General features: G+C 36.7%; 1 protein-coding gene across 2 annotated transcripts; it reads right to left on the bottom strand.

Annotated features, from left to right (window-relative positions):
• Window positions 1-121: 121 nt before the first annotated feature.
• LOC102805196 (plexin domain-containing protein 2-like) lies at window positions 122-18,195 on the bottom strand. Of its 2 annotated transcripts, none has more exons than XM_085491400.1 (16): window positions 17,996-18,195; window positions 9,796-9,886; window positions 8,603-8,718; window positions 8,100-8,231; window positions 7,444-7,636; window positions 7,284-7,337; window positions 7,015-7,079; window positions 6,444-6,537; window positions 6,031-6,126; window positions 5,479-5,621; window positions 4,923-5,043; window positions 4,661-4,774; window positions 4,418-4,531; window positions 4,114-4,239; window positions 2,993-3,210; window positions 122-1,600 (listed from the first exon to the last, which is right to left on the bottom strand). In XM_085491400.1, exons 2-16 carry the CDS (start codon window positions 9,875-9,877, stop codon window positions 1,511-1,513), a joined length of 1,758 nt encoding a protein of 585 aa, XP_085347526.1. In that variant the 5' UTR covers window positions 9,878-9,886; window positions 17,996-18,195; the 3' UTR covers window positions 122-1,510. The 2 variants fall into 2 exon arrangements, with proteins under 2 accessions (XP_085347526.1, XP_077866152.1); XM_078010026.2 differs by having other exon boundaries at window positions 2,993-3,198.
• Window positions 18,196-19,838: the final 1,643 nt, after the last annotated feature.

The raw sequence follows: 19,838 nt of genomic DNA, 5'->3' as shown, positions 1-19,838 counted from the left end.
GCCCTCTAACGTAAACTACTTGTATACTCCGGGAATCACCCCCAGCGGAGAGCCTTTACCGCTGTCAACTGACATACAAGTTACTGTACACATTGTAAACAAATTGAAACAAAACAAAATGTTATTATTAATATGATTTATTACAAAATGTGTAGAACAAACGTGTATTATCAAATATAGTTTACGTACTGTAGTGCAAGTGGTCGATTTGCTAAAACTACTAAATATATTTACAAATTTAAACTCAAAATTACACAAGACTTAAAGCGGGAGGGTCGTCACCTGCGCACGTGCGGGAATTGAGTCCCAATCGACGATAACAACACACGCTAAAAACGCAAAAGCTCATGGGTAGACGCTTGTTTGTAAACAATGACACGCTATGGCCATCTGATGCATGCGCAGGTGACGACTCCCTCGCTTTAATTGGTACAATATATTGCGAACCAACCAAGAGCTACTGCCCACCCGTTCCCATTTATCGCGTTGGATGTAACAATCAGTATGTGAATGGATAATGCAGCAGTCCCGCCCGCTATCATCAACAGCAGTTTACGAATAATATCTGTCGAAACGGCCATCAGCAATCAAAATGGAACGGTCACTAAGACTAGAAAGCGGCAGTGCTCGTTTCCAAGGTTTCAAAGTTTCTGTATGCCAACAGAATACAAAGAGACGGTATTACCAATCTAATCAATTCATTTCCATGCACGGTGTCAGTGTGACTAATTCACTTATAGTACAGTGCCATATAGAGGCTAGACTTCCTTACACGTTCTCTTGTTTTGAAAGAAAATGGAAAAAAATGCGATAAAATAGCAAAATGCAATAGTCATTCCACTATGTCACAATAAGGTTTGTAAGTCTATAGAGGAATAATCTACCTTATTACACTGGCAATTCACTGATTGTAGTAATGCCGTGCATACATATTTGATTTATAATATTTTCAGGTTTCTTTGTTTTTATTATTGCTCGTGTTCATAACCTTCTTACGAGATTTTTCGAATTTACGAATATAATCTACTCTTGATATAATAATTCACAAAATCATTTGTGATATTATTTTTTTTAAATCATTTCATACGTTAAATATATATATATATATATATCATATATATATATATGTTACACACGTACTTCAAAACATTATTTTTTCTCGTGGGAAATCTAGGTTAATCTGTTTTAAAAGCGAATAATATTATATTTAAATAATTAACTGTTGATGGAAATTATTGAAAACTCATGTAAATATATAGGTTGACAAAAGTGTTTTTTAGCATTTTCTCAAAACTCTAAAAGCTGAGAAATTTTCAGAATATGAACTACTATATGCAAATCTGTGTCGACATTTCAACTACTTTTCGCTTTAAAAACCGACGACTTATGATCAGCTTGGCTGAGACGTGACAGGCATACGTCATCACATCACATTCACTCTCCTAGTAGAGTGACTGTGATCACATATTCATTATTCTGTCTTTCGTTTCTACACACACAGGATTTGTAATTAGGCCTCTGATTCTAACACAACTTTATTCAGGTTGACATGGTAACGTTCTGCGCGGTCCTTCCTCCTCAGACACTGGCATCTTCTCATCTGAAATTTGAAACATTAAAATGAATGCAAAGCAAAAAAATCACGGCAACAGTGATCGAGCGATTCACGTAAGGTAGAAGACTACTGGCAAAAGCAACTTACTGGACATTTTGCAATAAATTGTATTTCTTATTAATACAAAGGCATTGACTTAATGAATGATATTGCATAAGATAAAATAAAAAAAATAGCTTCATGATTTTACATAATAAACCAATGAACATTGTAATGCAATTTATGACCAACGTTTTCAAACGTTGGATTCTACCTCGAAGCACAGCTCTATCATTGTGGTACATGCACATCGTACTGTATACTCGAAGCACAGTTCTATCATTGTGGTACATGCACATCGTACTGTATACTCGAAGCACAGTTCTATCATTGTGGTACATGCACATCGTACTGTATACTCGAAGCACAGTTCTATCATTGTGGTACATGCACATCGTACTGTATACTCGAAGCACAGTTCTATCATTGTGGTACATGCACATCGTACTGTATACTCGAAGCACAGTTCTATCATTGTGGTACATGCACATCGTACTGTATACTCGAAGCACAGTTCTATCATTGTGGTACATGCACATCGTACTGTATACTCGAAGCACAGTTCTATCATTGTGGTACATGCACATCGTACTGTATACTCGAAGCACAGTTCTATCATTGTGGTACATGCACATCGTACTGTATACTCGAAGCACAGTTCTATCATTGTGGTACATGCACATCGTACTGTATACTCGAAGCACAGTTCTATCATTGTGGTACATGCACATCGTACTGTATACTCGAAGCACAGTTCTATCATTGTGGTACATGCACATCGTACTGTATACTCGAAGCACAGTTCTATCATTGTGGTACATGCACATCGTACTGTATACTCGAAGCACAGTTCTATCATTGTGGTACATGCACATCGTACTGTATAAAGTTTAATTATTCGCTGGGTTTTATTTGTGCTTATTTCCCTGACTGCTAATTGCGCTACATTAAAAACCAGTTAGTATTTACAGTTAATGGAATATGATGTTTACTTCACAAACCAGTGAATTTAAAACATAATGACTATCCCTACAACATCAAATATGGCAAAATTATAAATGCAGTGAATATATCCCGCTCTACAGTAACTAATAAAACGCCAACTGTGCGTATTTTGAAGTTATTGTTGATACTGCATGTGTTCATGAAGAAATGTATTATTCATCATGAACTGAAAACGTTGTTCTTGCAGCACAAAGCTCGACGAAACAATGAAATTCTCTAACAGAGAGTAGCGTTTTTCGTCTAAATTATAGACTCTATGAATAAATCATAATACAGACTAGTCATCAACATCAAAGGAAACTTCTGGTCGTTCTAAAATTAACGACTACATACCTCGATTAACAGTATTCCGGACTTAGTCGTCGGGAATCTGTATGCATACGCCGTCCAACCAATCAAAACTACGATAACGACTATGGTTATTAGAATGCCGAACACGCCACCAACGACAGTGCCTGATCTACCGCTAGATGGCGACCTGTTGACGTCGTCTTGGACCTGCTTGACCGGCTCACCGTTGGGAATATCATTGCTTGTATCTGAAATGAAACCTTGTATTGAAAATGTTTTAGTAGTATGTCAATTGTAATAATTATGTTATTGCAAACAATAATTAAGACTTGGGATTCTAATTGTACACTGTCATTGTATATATGTATACCGGTATTCATAATATACTTAGGTGCGCAACTCAGATAGCAATGAAGGGAGTGCAAATTAACGCCCTATTTCAAAATAGAATGCGCAAGGACGCTACAACCTGAGACGAGACATTTCTTTACAAGTCCAATCATCTCGATATTCCCGTAAAGCGATTAGGAGTTTTTATTGCATTTCACCTCAGGTGTATCCTTTAAATCTGAAAACACGACTACTGTCATTGAATGGACTGGAAAATGGTCGACGATTTTGCATAATACTATTTTGCATAATACTATTTTGCATAATACTATTTTGCATAATACTATTTTGCATAATACTATTTTGCATAATACTATTTTGAATAATACTATTTTGAATAATACTACGTGGTCAATACAAACAATGCATGGCATTTTCTAAGCGCACATTTTTGGCCAGTCGGTGGTGGCACTATTGCAGCAAATGAGTATCCATCCGCGTCGACTTCCTGTTTACAAGGGTATTTTTTTGTGAAATATTGTGTACATATTTCCCGGGTATTTGTATAATAGTATTTTCATTTTTTCAAGAAATCCCAGGTCACCATAATGGAACTTGATATAAGAGTTTGACTCATTCAACCACAGAAATGAGATTTTCTAACGCCCAGACTTTCAAAATACCGAGTAATTTTCATCCAATTTTCTCCGATTTATATATGGGTGTTATGCGAGCAAATTGGGATACTTAAACGAGTGTGGTTATTTCGGCATTACCCACAGAGTGCCACCACTGGGCCAAATACACATCCCTGCCCGAAGTTTTAAACATACCTTTTTTCTGACAGGTTTTGCCGTGCCAATTTAACATGCATTTGCAATGGTAACCGTCCACTTCGTTGATGCATGTTCCTCCATTCAGACATGGCGTCAATTCGGCACAAAAATCCATTTCTATGACTAAAGGCAAATAACACAATTACTCTGATTGTTCAAATGGCCATGTGAATTAAACACTACATAACTTGTATCAGGCGAGATATGAACATAAGCAAGGCCGTATTTGAATAATTAGGCGTTTAATTTCTGGTAGACAATTTGGTCAGTTCTACAACTTGTGTTTTATTCAATTACTTACTTTTTTGACACTGTGCACCCTCATAGCCAGGTAAACAATCACAGTAGTATTTGTTTATACCGTCAGTACATCTAGCATCGTGTAAACACGGATTGCTTGCACACTCGTCTATATCTGAGTTATTAAAGAGAAAATGTCACGCGATATACTATGTAACAATAACTTAAATTAAACATATATGCGATCGGAAGTACAATGAATGAAAATGTGTTCTTGTTGTATTGGGAAAAAATGGTTACTTACTAATCCCACATGTTTTGCCGATGAATCCGGGATTACAGTCACATGCATAGTTGCCATGGTTATTGACTGCACATATACCATGGGAACAGGGGTTGCTAAGGCACGGGTTGACATCTACAAAACGTTATAAGTAAAGAAAATTATTCTCCGCTTTTAGAGACGGGTGTCAATAATATTTACCTGTATAGGTACTGGGTAAAATGTGTATGTATAACAATTCGCATCTAGACGATTTTCTGGCGAATGCTTAACTGGTTCTTACCCAGATTTGGAACACTGGTAGTAGTGTGGGAACGAGGAGGCAATGTCACTACGGTTGTCGCTGTACTTGTAGTAAGAGTGGGCGTGGTCGTAACTGGACACTGATGTTGCCACTTAACCCCCTAGTAGAAACAATAAAATACCAATTACATGTTATATTCAATTAATACATGTCCTCGCCGAAGATTGCCCGATAAAAGCATTACGGGTCTCCATAGGAGCCATTGTGCACGCACAAAGTATAACTACGATAAGTTATACCACACTGAGTTCAACCTATGCTAACTATTATGACCCATGTTTATACCACGTATATTCATTTTCCAAAATGCCACATAGTATCAATAACTATCCCAATTTTAAATAAACATACCCTGATTGTATCTGAAACTTTATTGTATTTTAAAAATCCAGATCCTGAACAGGGTATGATTTCAATAAAGGCATTATTATTATTATTATTATTATTACTACTACTACCCTGATTAGAGGTGCTAAATAACGTAATTTCCGGTTAGCGTACTAGTACCCACCTACTCATAAATCGGCCTACTTACGTGTTTATCACATTCGCTTATAACCCATTCTTGTCGATGCCTGTCGAAACCACTGGAACATTTCTCAGTAACTTCACACCAACTACAATTGAATCCAATTTGACTACTGGTACATTGATCACAGGACGTGAACTCGTTACAAGCTGAAACATCAATCAGGTGTGAATTACGGGCATTGTACAATATACTTGAAATTTAACTTTTGTTGTTTAACATATCTATGGTCGACTACAGATCAAAACGATATCCACGGTTTAAACGACCTCCGTGTCCCCCATTCACGTCGTAGATGAAATTCGTCACTAGAGGGCGGCATACAACGTGCACATATAGAAGATAATATTTGGTAACCGTAGTCTTCAGTAACTTAAAAATAGCTAATGACGTACACAGTCGTATTCGATATGTACACCATCCACGTGGGTGGGATTTATATAGAACACGACTGTGTACGTCACGTGGGTGAGATTTATATCGAACACGACTGTCATACTACGTTTACAAGTTGTGCATGGGATGATAGTTTATTGAAATAACACGGAGAACACTCACTGGGCTGTGGTTGGAGAAGAATAGCGCCACCAGACTCTACTCCTGTGATTTCCAAACCAATGCTGTGGTATTCGTATATGGTACGTCTGACCATGCCTGGTAACACAGAAATACAATGCAATGCCAGTCATTAAAAAGTTCTCTAAGTGACTACGATTAAATAATGTTGTCGTAAGTGAGCGATACGCGGACATTTCATAAAAATCTAAGTAACGTTTGGCAACACACATAATAACATAATGTCATTTTTTATTGTTGTACAGTGGCCGTTTTGAAAGATATTGCTAGTTGGTGACACCTCTTCTAACCCCTCTCCTCTTCCTATTTTTTGCTTTTTCCAAATTATATTTTTGTTAATTTTCTCAATCAATAGAAAATCATCCTGCTGCATAATCTGACAAACGTTAACATACCACGTCCTATGGGTGTGTCCTGATAGTAGGCGTCCGCTAAGCCAACTTTAACCGGATGGTTCGAGTCTGAAATATTCGCAATCGGTTTCGCTATCTGCAAAACATTAAACAAGAGAATAAATATTTGTTGAAATAACATATTGTAGTACGTTGTAATGCATCTTTGCACCACCCATCAGTGTGTCTGTTCTTAAAGATGAAAGACTAATGAAACTTTTGAAAGATATTGTGTACGGTCACCAAACACCTAAACATCATGGGATTCATCAAGCCAAACCTATCCCATCATTCCATTTCACACAGTCGTAAAATGCCCAACCGTAGGCCACTCAGCATATAATTCATTTCAGATTTGAATATACTCATTCATTCATCCTAGTCATATCACATACATGTAACGTCTCTTCTTCTTTTTTATTGTTTAGTAAAGCATTTGACTATGTTTTATTCAAAATTAAAAAAATGTCAATAAAGTTTTTATTTATTTCTAAGATAAAATAACTCAAAAAGGTGCTTGATTCATATAACGCCTTTACCGTGTATATTGCAGTTCAGTCGTTAACACACTCACCTGTTTATAGGCGAACACGATACGACCGTCTCGATGCAATGAACATTGGAAGGTAAAGTTCCCAGCTATAATTACGAATGAAAATGAAAACAAAATCACTTTTCAAATATATCTTATTTCCATACCCGCCTAACATTATTATGAATTCGATTGACTTTTTACCATCGCATGCTGTTGCCCCCCCCCCCCATCCCCCAAAACGAATTAAGAGAAAAGTTATCATATGGCCGTTGGTGGCGCTGTATAACATCAACAAGTAAATGTTGTACCTTCAGTATGATCTGCCAGGAAAACGTTGTTCCATTCCGTAGTAAATATTCCGTCTATAAATGTAAAATGTATAGTTACAAATAATCAATTCTTTTAATTAATGCATGGTGAATAGATATATTGTTTGTAGCCAAGGTCACGTGCCTCCTATGAACTCACCATTGTCATGTATCCTAACTGTCGATTGGTCACTGTAGCTGGGGTCAAAGTTCGCCATTAAAGGGGAGATATATTGCGTAGCAGCCAGCCATTTGTGGATGTAAGATCCGAGATAGATAAAACCGCCAGTAGCTACGACTACATTGTTGACATCATGACCATAAAAAGGGAATGTGAACGATAAACTTTGCATCTGAAATTTGAAAAAATAATATCGCTCATAAAATATTTGTGAAATACCCGTCTAAATAAATAAAACAGATACCATAGTTTGATTTGTTTTTAAAAGATTGAAATACGCAGATCAACTACATTTTTTTTTTATTTGTGCGTCTGTATATTTTCCCTGACTGTGGACTCTGTGGACTCATCTCTTCTGCTTAAATCAAAGCGCCCGTAATATACTTATTTGTCGTGAAATGACAAGTTGAAATGACAAGTTGAAATAAAAGTTGATATTTCCATAAAAGCCTCAGCAATAAAATAGTGAGCCGAGAACAATTGTATTTTTTTCAAAATAAAAAAAAAATGTTTTTTTATTGGTTTGCCCTGTGTTGCTATGCGGGAGATATAACGTATGCTCGCGCGAAAACGTGGCACTGCATTGATCATGATTCTTAACAGACTGTAGTTCAACGGGATCATTAATAACTTACCACGCCTGTTCTATGACGATTTGACAATAAATCATGCGTGTCTTCAATATCAGTGGCAACCCAATAGTCATCAACTACGTTAGTTTCGTGTCCATAGTAACTAGCTGTGTAATAACTATGCTGTATTTCCTCCTGCAATAGCGTGTACAAACGATGATATACGAGCAGTAAGTAGAAAGACCAATAGTTCGCAAGGAAATATAACCTACGTCTAGAGTTATGGGAAAGCCAGAATTGGGTTTGGAGCACCGCGGAGGGCGCAACTCACCACATTTAACAACTGTTTCTGCAGTTTATACTGAAATCACGGTTACTAAAGTAACCGTGCTGAAATGTACTGTACATGAGCTACGGCAAGCCTCAATAGGTCTCGATTATATACAGCGCCACCAGTGTCTGTTCCCGTCTCCATGCGTCGAGTAGTGACCTAATTAACGCGCGATTTCAATATACATGCACGTAATGTAAATAAGCCACCGAGACACGTGACACTTTCTACTTACTACGACGTAGTTCGTTTCATTCTGGTCCGCGTCTCTGGCGTTTCTACGATGACCGCCTGTGACGAATTCCACAACTGCATCAAGGTCTCTGTGGTGGTTCGGCAGGTGATCAACATCTGAAAAGATTTTCAAATCACCGTAGATGGAGGTCAATGTATATCATTGTCTATCCATTTCTTTCAAACTTGGATATCATTAAATTACCCAGTTTGTGATCTCATCGAAGTTCTATTTTTGTTCTATGTACTAGTATATTAAAGCGAAAGAGTCGTCACCTGCGTATGCGTCAGATGGCCATAGCGTGTCATTGATTACAAACAAGCGTCTACTCATGAGCCTTTGCGTTGTTTGTGTGTGTTGTTATCATCGGTTGGGACTCAATTCCCGCGCGTGCGCAGGTGACGACACTCCCGCTTTAATTAAATTCACCTGAATTCGTCTTCGAGTTACGGTAACTCAAAACAATTTTTTTCTTTTTAAAATCTTATCAGTTACTAAAAGGTCAATTCAGCTCAATTTTGATGTGACTAGCAAGTATACGTTTCAATATATGTGTTAAATTTTGGCTAAAATACGTCATTTGTTAGACATAGCAATAAATACACCGAATGAAGACAATTATAATACTAATAATTGGAACTAAATGTTAGTAATATGCTGTCCAATACGTATCAATCATGATTAGATAAAACAATACATTGAATTCTACATGTAATATAAATTTTACGACTACAACAATATGATTTGGATCGACAAATCATTCTCTGAAAGAAAAACAACATTTATCTCATTCTGCCGTATGTGGCGCACTTTATCGGTATGCAAAATTGGCAAAACGTGTCTCAGAGGCACAAGTTTTAAACTGATGCAAAGACTATATTTATTATATGATCTCACTTCAATGTTTTCCAACATTTTGGATCAAAATTATTATTACTTAAAATTCTAGCCAATATTTATGCAAATTTTTGTTCAGACAGATTATTTCATTGTTTTGGAACAATTTATAAAAAGTAGCCTGTGCATCGTCACAGTTTAGTTCTTATCCTGAATTCTCAGTCGTGATTTCATCTAGTTTGACAGAGTTGTAATAGTTATGTTATATTTATAAATAATTTGGCGCATCCACTAACGTTCTCCGTGTTATCGCGAGATCAAACAATCACGTGATATCTAATATATTGGTAACTTACTGTAATCAAGGTGATTAATTTTCTCTGCTACTATGGTTAACAACAAGCAAGTCAAATACAGAAAGGCTGCACTACTTTCCATTTCGACGCACTGTAATACAAATGAAGATGTTTAGTGAAGATCATGCAAATTTGCTTTTGTAGTGTAGGTTATCTGTATATATCCTGGGTAAAAAATTCTGGCCAAATCACAGTCACCCCGTAACACTCACAACCATATCGTCGGAGGACACAGTTAGGTAAATAACAAACAAACAATAAAATAAATTGTTAACTGTAAATATGCTTCTACCACACGACTCCACATTGTACTTTTCAATAACAAAAGGTTTTTAAAGTAACTCTACGTACGTTATGATTTGTTAGTGTTTATATTAATGTTAGACTTGTACTATATCATTTTCTTCAAATATATATCTTTATTTTCTTTGTAAAAATCACAAACTGCTTTGGTATCACACTTATCATTTATTTCCAGGTAGTCACGTGATCTACTCAACTAAATTTCGATTACGATCACTGATGGGGGGTCCACCATTTTATTTCGGTAATTTTATTTCGGTAATTTTCAAATTAATAACTTTTAAATGCTGACATATATCACCATTCTTTGTCATTATGATTAAAATTAATATAATCTTTCTTGTCTTACTTTTTACTTTGAACAATTTTGTACGATTTGTATATTTTTACCAGAAAGCTTATCATTCTGATCCAATGAATATTTCGCTTAATTTGTGATATCTGAGTCGACACAACAATCATGATTCACAGTAAATAAAAAAAATTCAAGTCTTAGGGTGGCGATGCAGAGTAAAATGCATTATGAGGTGTGATTTCACTTTTTTAACTTTTTATATAGCAGAAAACGTCCTTCTTTTTGAGTGAAAATTTCAAAATTCTATGGTGAGTAGAACACATTATAAACTAGGTTTAAATTATTAAAAACAAACACATGTGCCACGGTCTTAGTTTAACTGTTTAATTTGCATAAATCTTGCTTAATTAATGTTGATTGATCGCTGGAGCTTAACAGTAGAATGCAAATCATGTTTCGGGAAGACCAGTTACGTTTCCTGAGTACTTCTTTCACCATGGAGCTACCTCCATGATTTCACAAACGCCGTTCGCACGCAACACATCAGCTATTTTATATCCTGAGATTTATTTATTATATACAACAATGCCACGCGGAGTAAATAGGAGAACAGGTCCGGAAAAAGAAAGACGGACAGTATGTTAGAGGAAAAAAGAATGTTACTGAAGGAATCAGACCGTGGTCCTTATCATAACCAAAGATATATATTTTGTGACATGAATAATTAAGCTGACGTCACACTATCAAAACAAAGTGTAACCTCATTCGTCTACGAAAAGCAACTAAAGCCATATAAACAAGAGGAATGGCTACGCAGGGGCGTTACAATGCGCATGCGTCGTCGACTGCAATGACAATTATATTATTTCATTTCATTATGCGTCTAAATAATGGCGTATGTCAAGCACCGTGTCAAAGGTCAAAGTGCTGCTTTGTTTGCATTATTGGAATTATTTAGTAAAAATAAATCATATTGGCGACATGGAAGACAGGAAGCCGCGATGACTTGTTTACCATCATATCAATCATTAAAAGCGTACGTTGATGTGCCGACTGAGTTAAATTACTCCCGTTTATTGCAACCATCCTTATGTTTACTACAAGTACTATACTAGTATTCAAAGACAATTTGCGTTTTTAGTGTTGCATGCTGGGATATATAAGTTATTTTGTAGAGGGTCTGTGGGTTTACCTAATATCTCATTAATCTTTCGCTTTCAGAAAATCAAAAATCTTATAGAATGACGTGTATTGGTTTATTATGTACTATCATAGCATCCCGTGGTAAATGAAACAGCATGTTGCAGTACCGTATTTTGGGAATGTTTGTCAAACTGAATATTATTAAAACAAACAGAAACCTTAGGCTGAACATCAAAAGGATCGACCTTTGCCCTGGGTGACCCTTGCCCTGGGTGACCCTTGCCCTGGGTGACCCTTGCCCTGGGTGCCACAGACTCAATGGGAAGGCCCAATATTCCACTGGCCGAGATTCATTCACTAATGAATGCGATTTTAGGGGAACATTTTGTTAAGTTTCACAGGTGCTTATGTTCGACAGAGCCTGGTTGACGCCAGGATAGCGCATTAAATTGCCATTTGATGCAGCCCTTTCATGTAGTTCTAAACATGAATATGACTTCTGTGGCAAAATGTGTCAGCACTAGCACTTGCAATTTGTACTTTAAAAAAAAAAGTCAGGAGAGACTACAATGACACTTAACTGTCGCCTGACACAAAAAAAAAACAATAAAAAAAAATTATATTTACAGAATAGTTCTATAGTTTTTTGCTATTTTTAAAAACCCAGATTTGTGTTCAGAATAGCAAAACCAGTATAGCGTCATTCGATACATTATTTTGTTCATCCTTTGTCACAGCCAGCAATTATTTTATATCTACCACATCAACTTTCAACGTATGTTGCTGGAAGTTTTATTTTATTGCAAAATAGAGTATTTTCATTTACGGGTTCTCTTACTAATCGCGCATTTGTTGTGACGTTGATTAATAATTCTTTGAACTTTAATTTATATACATATAAAATTTAGTTTTTCTCTGCAAAATCAAAGAATTATTATTTAAAAAATTTCCACTGCTACGACCAACACAGTTTGACGTTCATATGATGTGTACCAACATGACAGCGACGAGAGCTCACGTGAAGTGGGTAAGCGGTGACCAAAATTTGACAAACAACATTTTACTCACCAAATCAGATAACAAATTTTTGTAAACGGTTAGGAGAACTTTCACTTTAAACAGTTTAATTATCGACCGTTTGAAATTGTGAAGGTTTGTTTTCATCGTGTACATATGTAGCCAGAACTTGTTTGTTTACACTTTCTTTTTCCAATATTCCCACTACAAATATAAATAACAATTGCAGCTGACTGTTCTGTCCACCTGATTTATTTCAAAATGAGGAGTCTTGTTTGCCACGGAAAAATGTTGCCCACTCTTTACGATAAAAAACTCGTCTTATCTTATCTAGTGAGCACAATTTTGCAAACTTTTGCTCGTCATTTACCTACTCTAAGTATTCACAGAAAAAGACGAATACAAAAAAGGCATCGATATTACTGTGAAATAAATTGACTGCGGACCTTTTGATTGTTTTGTAGGCAGTAAACCTGAATGAAAATTTAAAAAAAAGTGTTTTCACTGGATTTTATTTTCGCTGATTGATTCATTCAGCGCAACTAGCGAAAATGCATTGCAATTGAAAATAAAGTATTTTACAGTATTGTACCGTCAAATACACACCATGAAGGTGATAACTGGAAAAAAGCTTTGTTTAATAATAAATCGTGATATTTATGAAATTATAATTATTATCATTAAATTTAACTTGAAAGTTGAGCAAATTTACGTTTTAAATGTGAATGTATAATATTTGTTATATCGAAGCAAAAATGTTAATTTAAGCAGCGACCTAGACAAACTGAATAAAAAAAAAGAATTCTGGTGAACATGCGAGTCCTGTTATCATCCTCTGTTATACGTGTCGACTACAAATCATTCTATTACATCGCGACAAATGGAGTTCAGTAACACGTCGACCGTAAAATTTTGGGATATTGTAACTAGTACTCCAGGCTTGCCAAGCGAAAATAAAATACATGTAGTCGGTGCAGGCACGGCTTCATTAGGATCAAAGCTATTACAGTTTAAGTGACTGTGACGGCATAACATATTGACAGCGGTGCTTTACTGAAGACAGGCTCACATTTGACTTTATCAGGCTTTGCATCATTCATGGGATCTTGGTAGGGAGAGTGTATATAGTACACCACTCAGGCTTACATAGACTGAAACATTTAATGTCAAAATTAATCAATCCTATGTTTGCAGTGAGGAGCACACTCAATCGGGGGTAGATCGTTTGTCCCAAAAGCAAGATACGGGGATCACGTAGTAGCGTTCATTAGAACTTGAAACATATCGAGGATTATATTTTCTACAAAGGGTCAGTATCAAAATTCAGCAATGGCACCACGTGATACTCTCACTATGGAAACTGGATTATGAACAGATATCAATTTGTTTGTTATTGCTTCCTGAATACGAGGGTTGGGATTGGGGCATACTGGCGACATACTTCGTCCACGAAGAAGACACATACTGACGTGTATACGAGATTATTACAGTGCCAAAGTATTCCTGCTGCGCGTACATACCGTGTAAGTTAAATGACCATTGAAACGCAATGCAGCGAAAATACCACTCCGTCAAAACATAAATATGCGAAGCAATATTATTCGCATCGTACATACAATGTAAACCATGCAACCAATTAATTACGTTAGGGATTGGGATACCGGATTCACAGAATTTAACCGGCTACGTCACCTGAACACAATACGTATGATATGGTGTGTCGTCTGCTAGTGAAGACATGAATATGCAGAATATTCGACCTTAAAGAAGAAAACCAAGCGAGTTTCTATAATGCAACACAATTCAGACATAGGGGTGGTTCAATATTCGAAATTGTCATGTGTAATAGCTTTGAATTCAGTGAACATCATGCATCTCTCTGTGTACAATATTTCTTTTCCTGGTCTTATTATTTTTCTGCGGCATGTTTTTTCCGAGTCTAGCGTACCACGTCTAGTAGTTATATAGTATAACAAGGAAAACGTGAGCATGTACTGTTCTTTATCACGAGTGATCTAGAAATATAATAATCTTCAATACTGTAGATTCGGTTTCGCATTATTTTTAGACATTCGAATATTTAATCGTGAGATACGTAATATATAAAAATAAATGAAATTCGACTCTTCGCGTTCTCGCAGAACGTTCTATTGAATACACTTCGTTGCATCTTTGTACGATTACCATGGATACTAGTATAACGATGCCGATCGATCGTGCGAGCAAATTAAAATGCTAATTTTAATTTTTTTTTTCCAACTTGACGTTACGACCGATATAATTCCGTTGCTATGTCTTCAAGATGTTTTATTGAATATGATTGTCAGATGTGATCGATTTCAGTGACATGTGACAGACAAGTCGAACGATTTACTCATACCTTGATACGCAGGTCCATTAAACTACTATCAAATGATGTATATCAGTTACTTCCTCTGTCTATTTCTTCATACTTCGTGTTTGTAAACGTATCCAGTCTGTTTTTGAAGCGATTATGATATCCCTTCTAGCATTGGTGAACTTTGACCCCGGTGACGTCAACGCAATCGGGGCGATGAAGGGTTAACACTTCTCGGTGTAAGAGAGATTCAACGTCCCGCCCTAGTATCAGTATGTACTTGTGATTTACATAACAAGGGATATTTACAATCTGATGAGTTGCCGACGTGAGACAGTTGCTAGCAAGACCCTGTCCAGTGTGAGATCAGAATATTTAAGCAGGCCTCAAACTGTGACATCTTCATTTTTTCAAAAATAAAAATAAAATATAATTCGAAGGATGTTGTTATAACTGAAAGTAAATCTTTCTTTCATCACTTTTAGGAATTATTGTGTGTTTCAAGTTCACCATCACAAGCTTAGTATCAAATAATAATGTCGTGTCGCTACCTTGCACATTGATTACCTAGTTTGCATACACGTTGTGTGTACCTGTCTTTCGACATCGTATCGTGTGAATAAAACACGTAGAGTATGTTTTTAACCGGTCAGAAAGAAAAAAATCAATATCGATTACCCGTGAAATAGAAACGCCACTGAGTCCACACATTCAAACACGACATGAGAATATTCGTACTCGTGTCGGACGGTACTATTTTATATTTGTTTCTCGGATTGCGGATTCACCTTTCCAGTGATTAAAAAGCATCGGCTTAAAATCGAAACATTCCGGCATGGGCATGATAAGTGAATGGGCACAATCAAAATTCACATGACAATAACTGATAATTAAAACGCGGTACTTTGCCTTCACTATAATAATACATATATAATGTATGGTAAGACGTGGAGAAATAATGTTTTTAATTTTGTCTTCAATAATATATATATATATATATTCACGTTTTTAATTGAAATGTTGACATTTGTCACAAACCTAACTTCAAGTAGACCTATTCTAATTGAGTTCAGTATATCTTATTCAGGGATAATTGAAATAAAAAGAAAGGGTGTGGGTAATTTGCGTCTTAATAACACTCTGGTTACTATGACGACTGCTGCTATGAAGTTTAATATTCGACTGATATCAGGTAACATTTCAGACGGCGTCCCGCTGTACGACTGCTTGTTAACCTGAAAACGCGGACGTACGTGCGAGTTAAAGTGAGGGGTTCGGCATAAAATGGCATTTTGAAGGAAAATAATTAATTACTAAGTGTTTCATTAATTTCAACAACACAACTTGTTTGCATTTTGTTCACACATTGACTGTGAATTTGATATTCTCTTTTGCGGTATTATAGTCGACGACACGAAACTCATAGGTCAACGAACATTACGTGGTGCCAATCCCCTATGTAGCGTGAGTTTTAATCTTACTGAAAGCGCTGAGTAATGGAATATTTATAAGCAATGGCCTTGAAATAATACTCGAAGATGAAATTACAATATGAATAATCTAATGACTCTTGGATCTCTTTTACTGTTTTGTTATCGTAGAGGTGTCTTTGTGATACCCATTGTAAATATTAGTACAACCTACTTGTACACCTCAGGAGCGTATTAAAACGCGCCGAAAATGGTGAAATTTCATTAATAGCTCTATTCATGACGAGGCGTGGCTAAGACTAAGACTTCAAATTTTCATTAAAAACACATCACCGCTAATAAATATGATAAATTAGACGGAAAATATGTGACCTGAGTTTGTTCATCTTTTAGTGCCCGCCACGTTTACAGTTTGGTTTGCCTTTTCAAAAACAGTCGAAATCAACATTGGGTGTGGTCTTAATCTGTCTACAGTGCCATAGGCATGTTGTCATGGTGACACTAGTGTATCATTAAGGCAAACGCACCGTATTAAAATACAAAAATGTTAAAATCTTTCCCCACGGCATAATTTCCGCATTTCTATTCACGTAAATAACATTAGCTTTCCGCCCACTCAGTATTCATGAACATATGTAGCATTTATTGCACGGACACACGATGGTTTGCAAATATAACGATGTATGTCTGAGGTAAAATAAACGGGCGGTTGGAATACTGCCACGGTCATCTGGTGACCACATTTCCCTATGACGTCACAAAACACTCCGCGATAAACTGAATTACTGACAACGTACTGACGCTATTACAACAATATTCCAATTATACTAATGGCCGATATGTATAATTCATAATGATAATGAAACTATCATAATATTGAACATATAATGATAATCAATAAAAACATGTATGGTCTACGGTCTTTATAATTGTGTGGAATTTGCCACAAAGGGTAATTCTCACATAAGCTACCAGAGTGTCCCTAATTATTACATCTGACAAATAAAAAAGGTGAAAGGTCATGGAAACGTTAGATGCAGTGCATGGTAGAAAAATGATATTATACACCATCGAAGCCTGCCATGTAATAAATATGACAGCTATATCCAACTGTTTAACAGCAAAATATCAACGACCCCTGCTTCTCTCCTTAAAGCGCGGTGGTCGTCGTGCAGCGCGTGTTCGAATTTCATGTAAATAAACAATGTATTTTACACGCGTTGTATACGTCGCTATGAGTCCCATATCGAACAGAACGCGGCACGACGACTGCCACCCTTTAAACAATCAGCAGAACGTTTCCGCGCAGACACAGGGTAGTCACACCTCGTAATATGATTTCTTTGACTTGACTACACAAATAGGTTATCACGCATTGAGAGCAAAATCACCGTGACAAGCTAACGAATGAATTATTATAACGATGATAGCTAAACTCATCTCTTTATTCTAAGTGGTTTATCTGCTAAGTCGTGGTTAATAATGATCGAGCTAGCAGTGAAATTATTGCTCGTAAGTCGCCGGTAATCTGGTTATAGAGCGCAAGTAATAATAAACGGTAGCGGGTGTTTCGAAGTCTTTACACGGTGACATAGCACCACTTCTACGCTCTGCCATCAAGACGAATCATGTTATTTCGTGTAAATACAGAAGAAAGAACGAGCTGTAACCTACCTTTAGTCTTGATATCCGCACAGATACTAAGATTGTCTTCGTAATGGTCCGTCGCTGTGAGGCAATGACCTGTCTCGGTCGTTAACAATAATAACGTAAAGCTCACCTGCTTAGCATCACAATGCCAAGACAGACCGGGCAGTTCAACTGATATTGATTCTACGGAAGCAAGTTGGCGATGCGTTGCAGGCGTGTGTGTGTGTGTGTAATTGCTGGCGTGTTCCATTTATATAACGCTATGATTTCGAAAAATACGTAAATTATCATAACGTTGACAGCAATCAACATTTGTTGTTCCTATTTTGATTGAAATCGTGATCTCTTCCGAGTCGCTGGACGGGGGATGGCGCAGACCAACCGGACTGGGTCGGACCCCCTCGAAGCGAATAACATAAATTGGCCACGTATTAAATATAGGGTGATGCTTTAGAGACTATTTACTTTAATTCGTTAGCTACTTATTTTTGGGAATCTGCCAAACGCTTTGCAGCGTGTACTTGAAGTTTCTTTCCAAAAATATCAGAATTCTGGTTGAAAACTAATTAAACTTACAAATATGTAAATAACAGAAAACAAGCACCCTGAAAAATCACTTTATAAGAATAGAAAATTTCTAATATATTTTGTGTGTAATTCTCAACTGGGCCGCGGCGTTTTTTAAGTCCATTGAAGGGGCTTGGGATAGTAAACAGTTCATTAGTATGTTTAAAACTTAACACCCCACCACGGTCAATGTTTTAAAGTGCATCCTAACTTAAATGTATTACTAGTATGTAGCAAAACATGTTTTGTAAGAGTTTGGATTTAGAATGTGTTATTGATACACGATACAGAGCTGTCCTTGTAGAAAAGTGTGTCGAATAGCGTGGCATACTTAGTACTGTTATTCGACGACCAGACTGATTTTAAAGGATCCTTTTTGGGGTCGTATAATTTTACAATCGTTTTGATATATAATTTGTTTGAATCTATGAAACACGCACTTATATACGATGTAGCGTCGAACTGAGAACACATACTTCACTGCTACAATACATGCAGACGAGTGTATGAGCGTTACATCGGTTGCTACCGTACTCCGGATAGAGTGTAAGTACTCTGCCCTCATTATCCCTAAGTTCAGGACACAGTGCTACATTTACTAGATGGAAATAAACACAACCCGTACTCTGAGATGCTCCCGTAATATGAAAGTGATTTGATTTAGTGAAACCGAACTGCATTTCCTGACCAATGTCGCGTTAATTCGCACGTATGTACCAATTTATTGCCGAATGAGCTACTGCATGATGGGACGTGCACCAAAGACAGTATACCGTATGAGACGTATCTATTGTAGAGTCTCTGGACATATCAAAGAAATATTTCTGGATTTTAAAGGATTTTCATGTGCTGTGATTATTTGCAAACTGACTATTCTTTGCTATAATAACTTATTTTGTTATTTTTATGCAGAAAACATGCATTTTTGTGTTTACTTGGTAAAGAGATATGTTTGCTTAGGGGAGGGTTTACACATTTCTTCTGATTATGAGAACAGTGATACCTATCAGTGGATAGATACATTCCGTAAACAACACTGGGGGCATATTTATTATCAACACAGAAGCACAGACCTTCTATCTCTGTTTAAAGTTTGTGATCGCAATGCTAAAGTTAGTGTACGCTCAGCTTCGTGGCTGATTGTCCAAGGTCTGAACTGTTTATTTACCCGCAACCAGCCCAGGGACAGTAGACTGTGAAGCGTTTCCAGACCGGGGATAGAGGGACTGTGATAGAAGGCAAATGGCGTACGTGGCGGTCAACTGTATTTGTATGTTTTCAGGTTGCAGGTTGTTTTAGT

The sequence above is a fragment of the Saccoglossus kowalevskii genome, chromosome 16, assembly GCF_978046115.1.
Source record: "Saccoglossus kowalevskii chromosome 16, keSacKowa6.1, whole genome shotgun sequence".
Lineage (NCBI taxonomy): Eukaryota > Metazoa > Hemichordata > Enteropneusta > Harrimaniidae > Saccoglossus > Saccoglossus kowalevskii.
The sequence above is the reverse complement of the archived record's forward strand: the minus strand, read 5'-3'. Positions and strand labels throughout refer to the sequence as shown.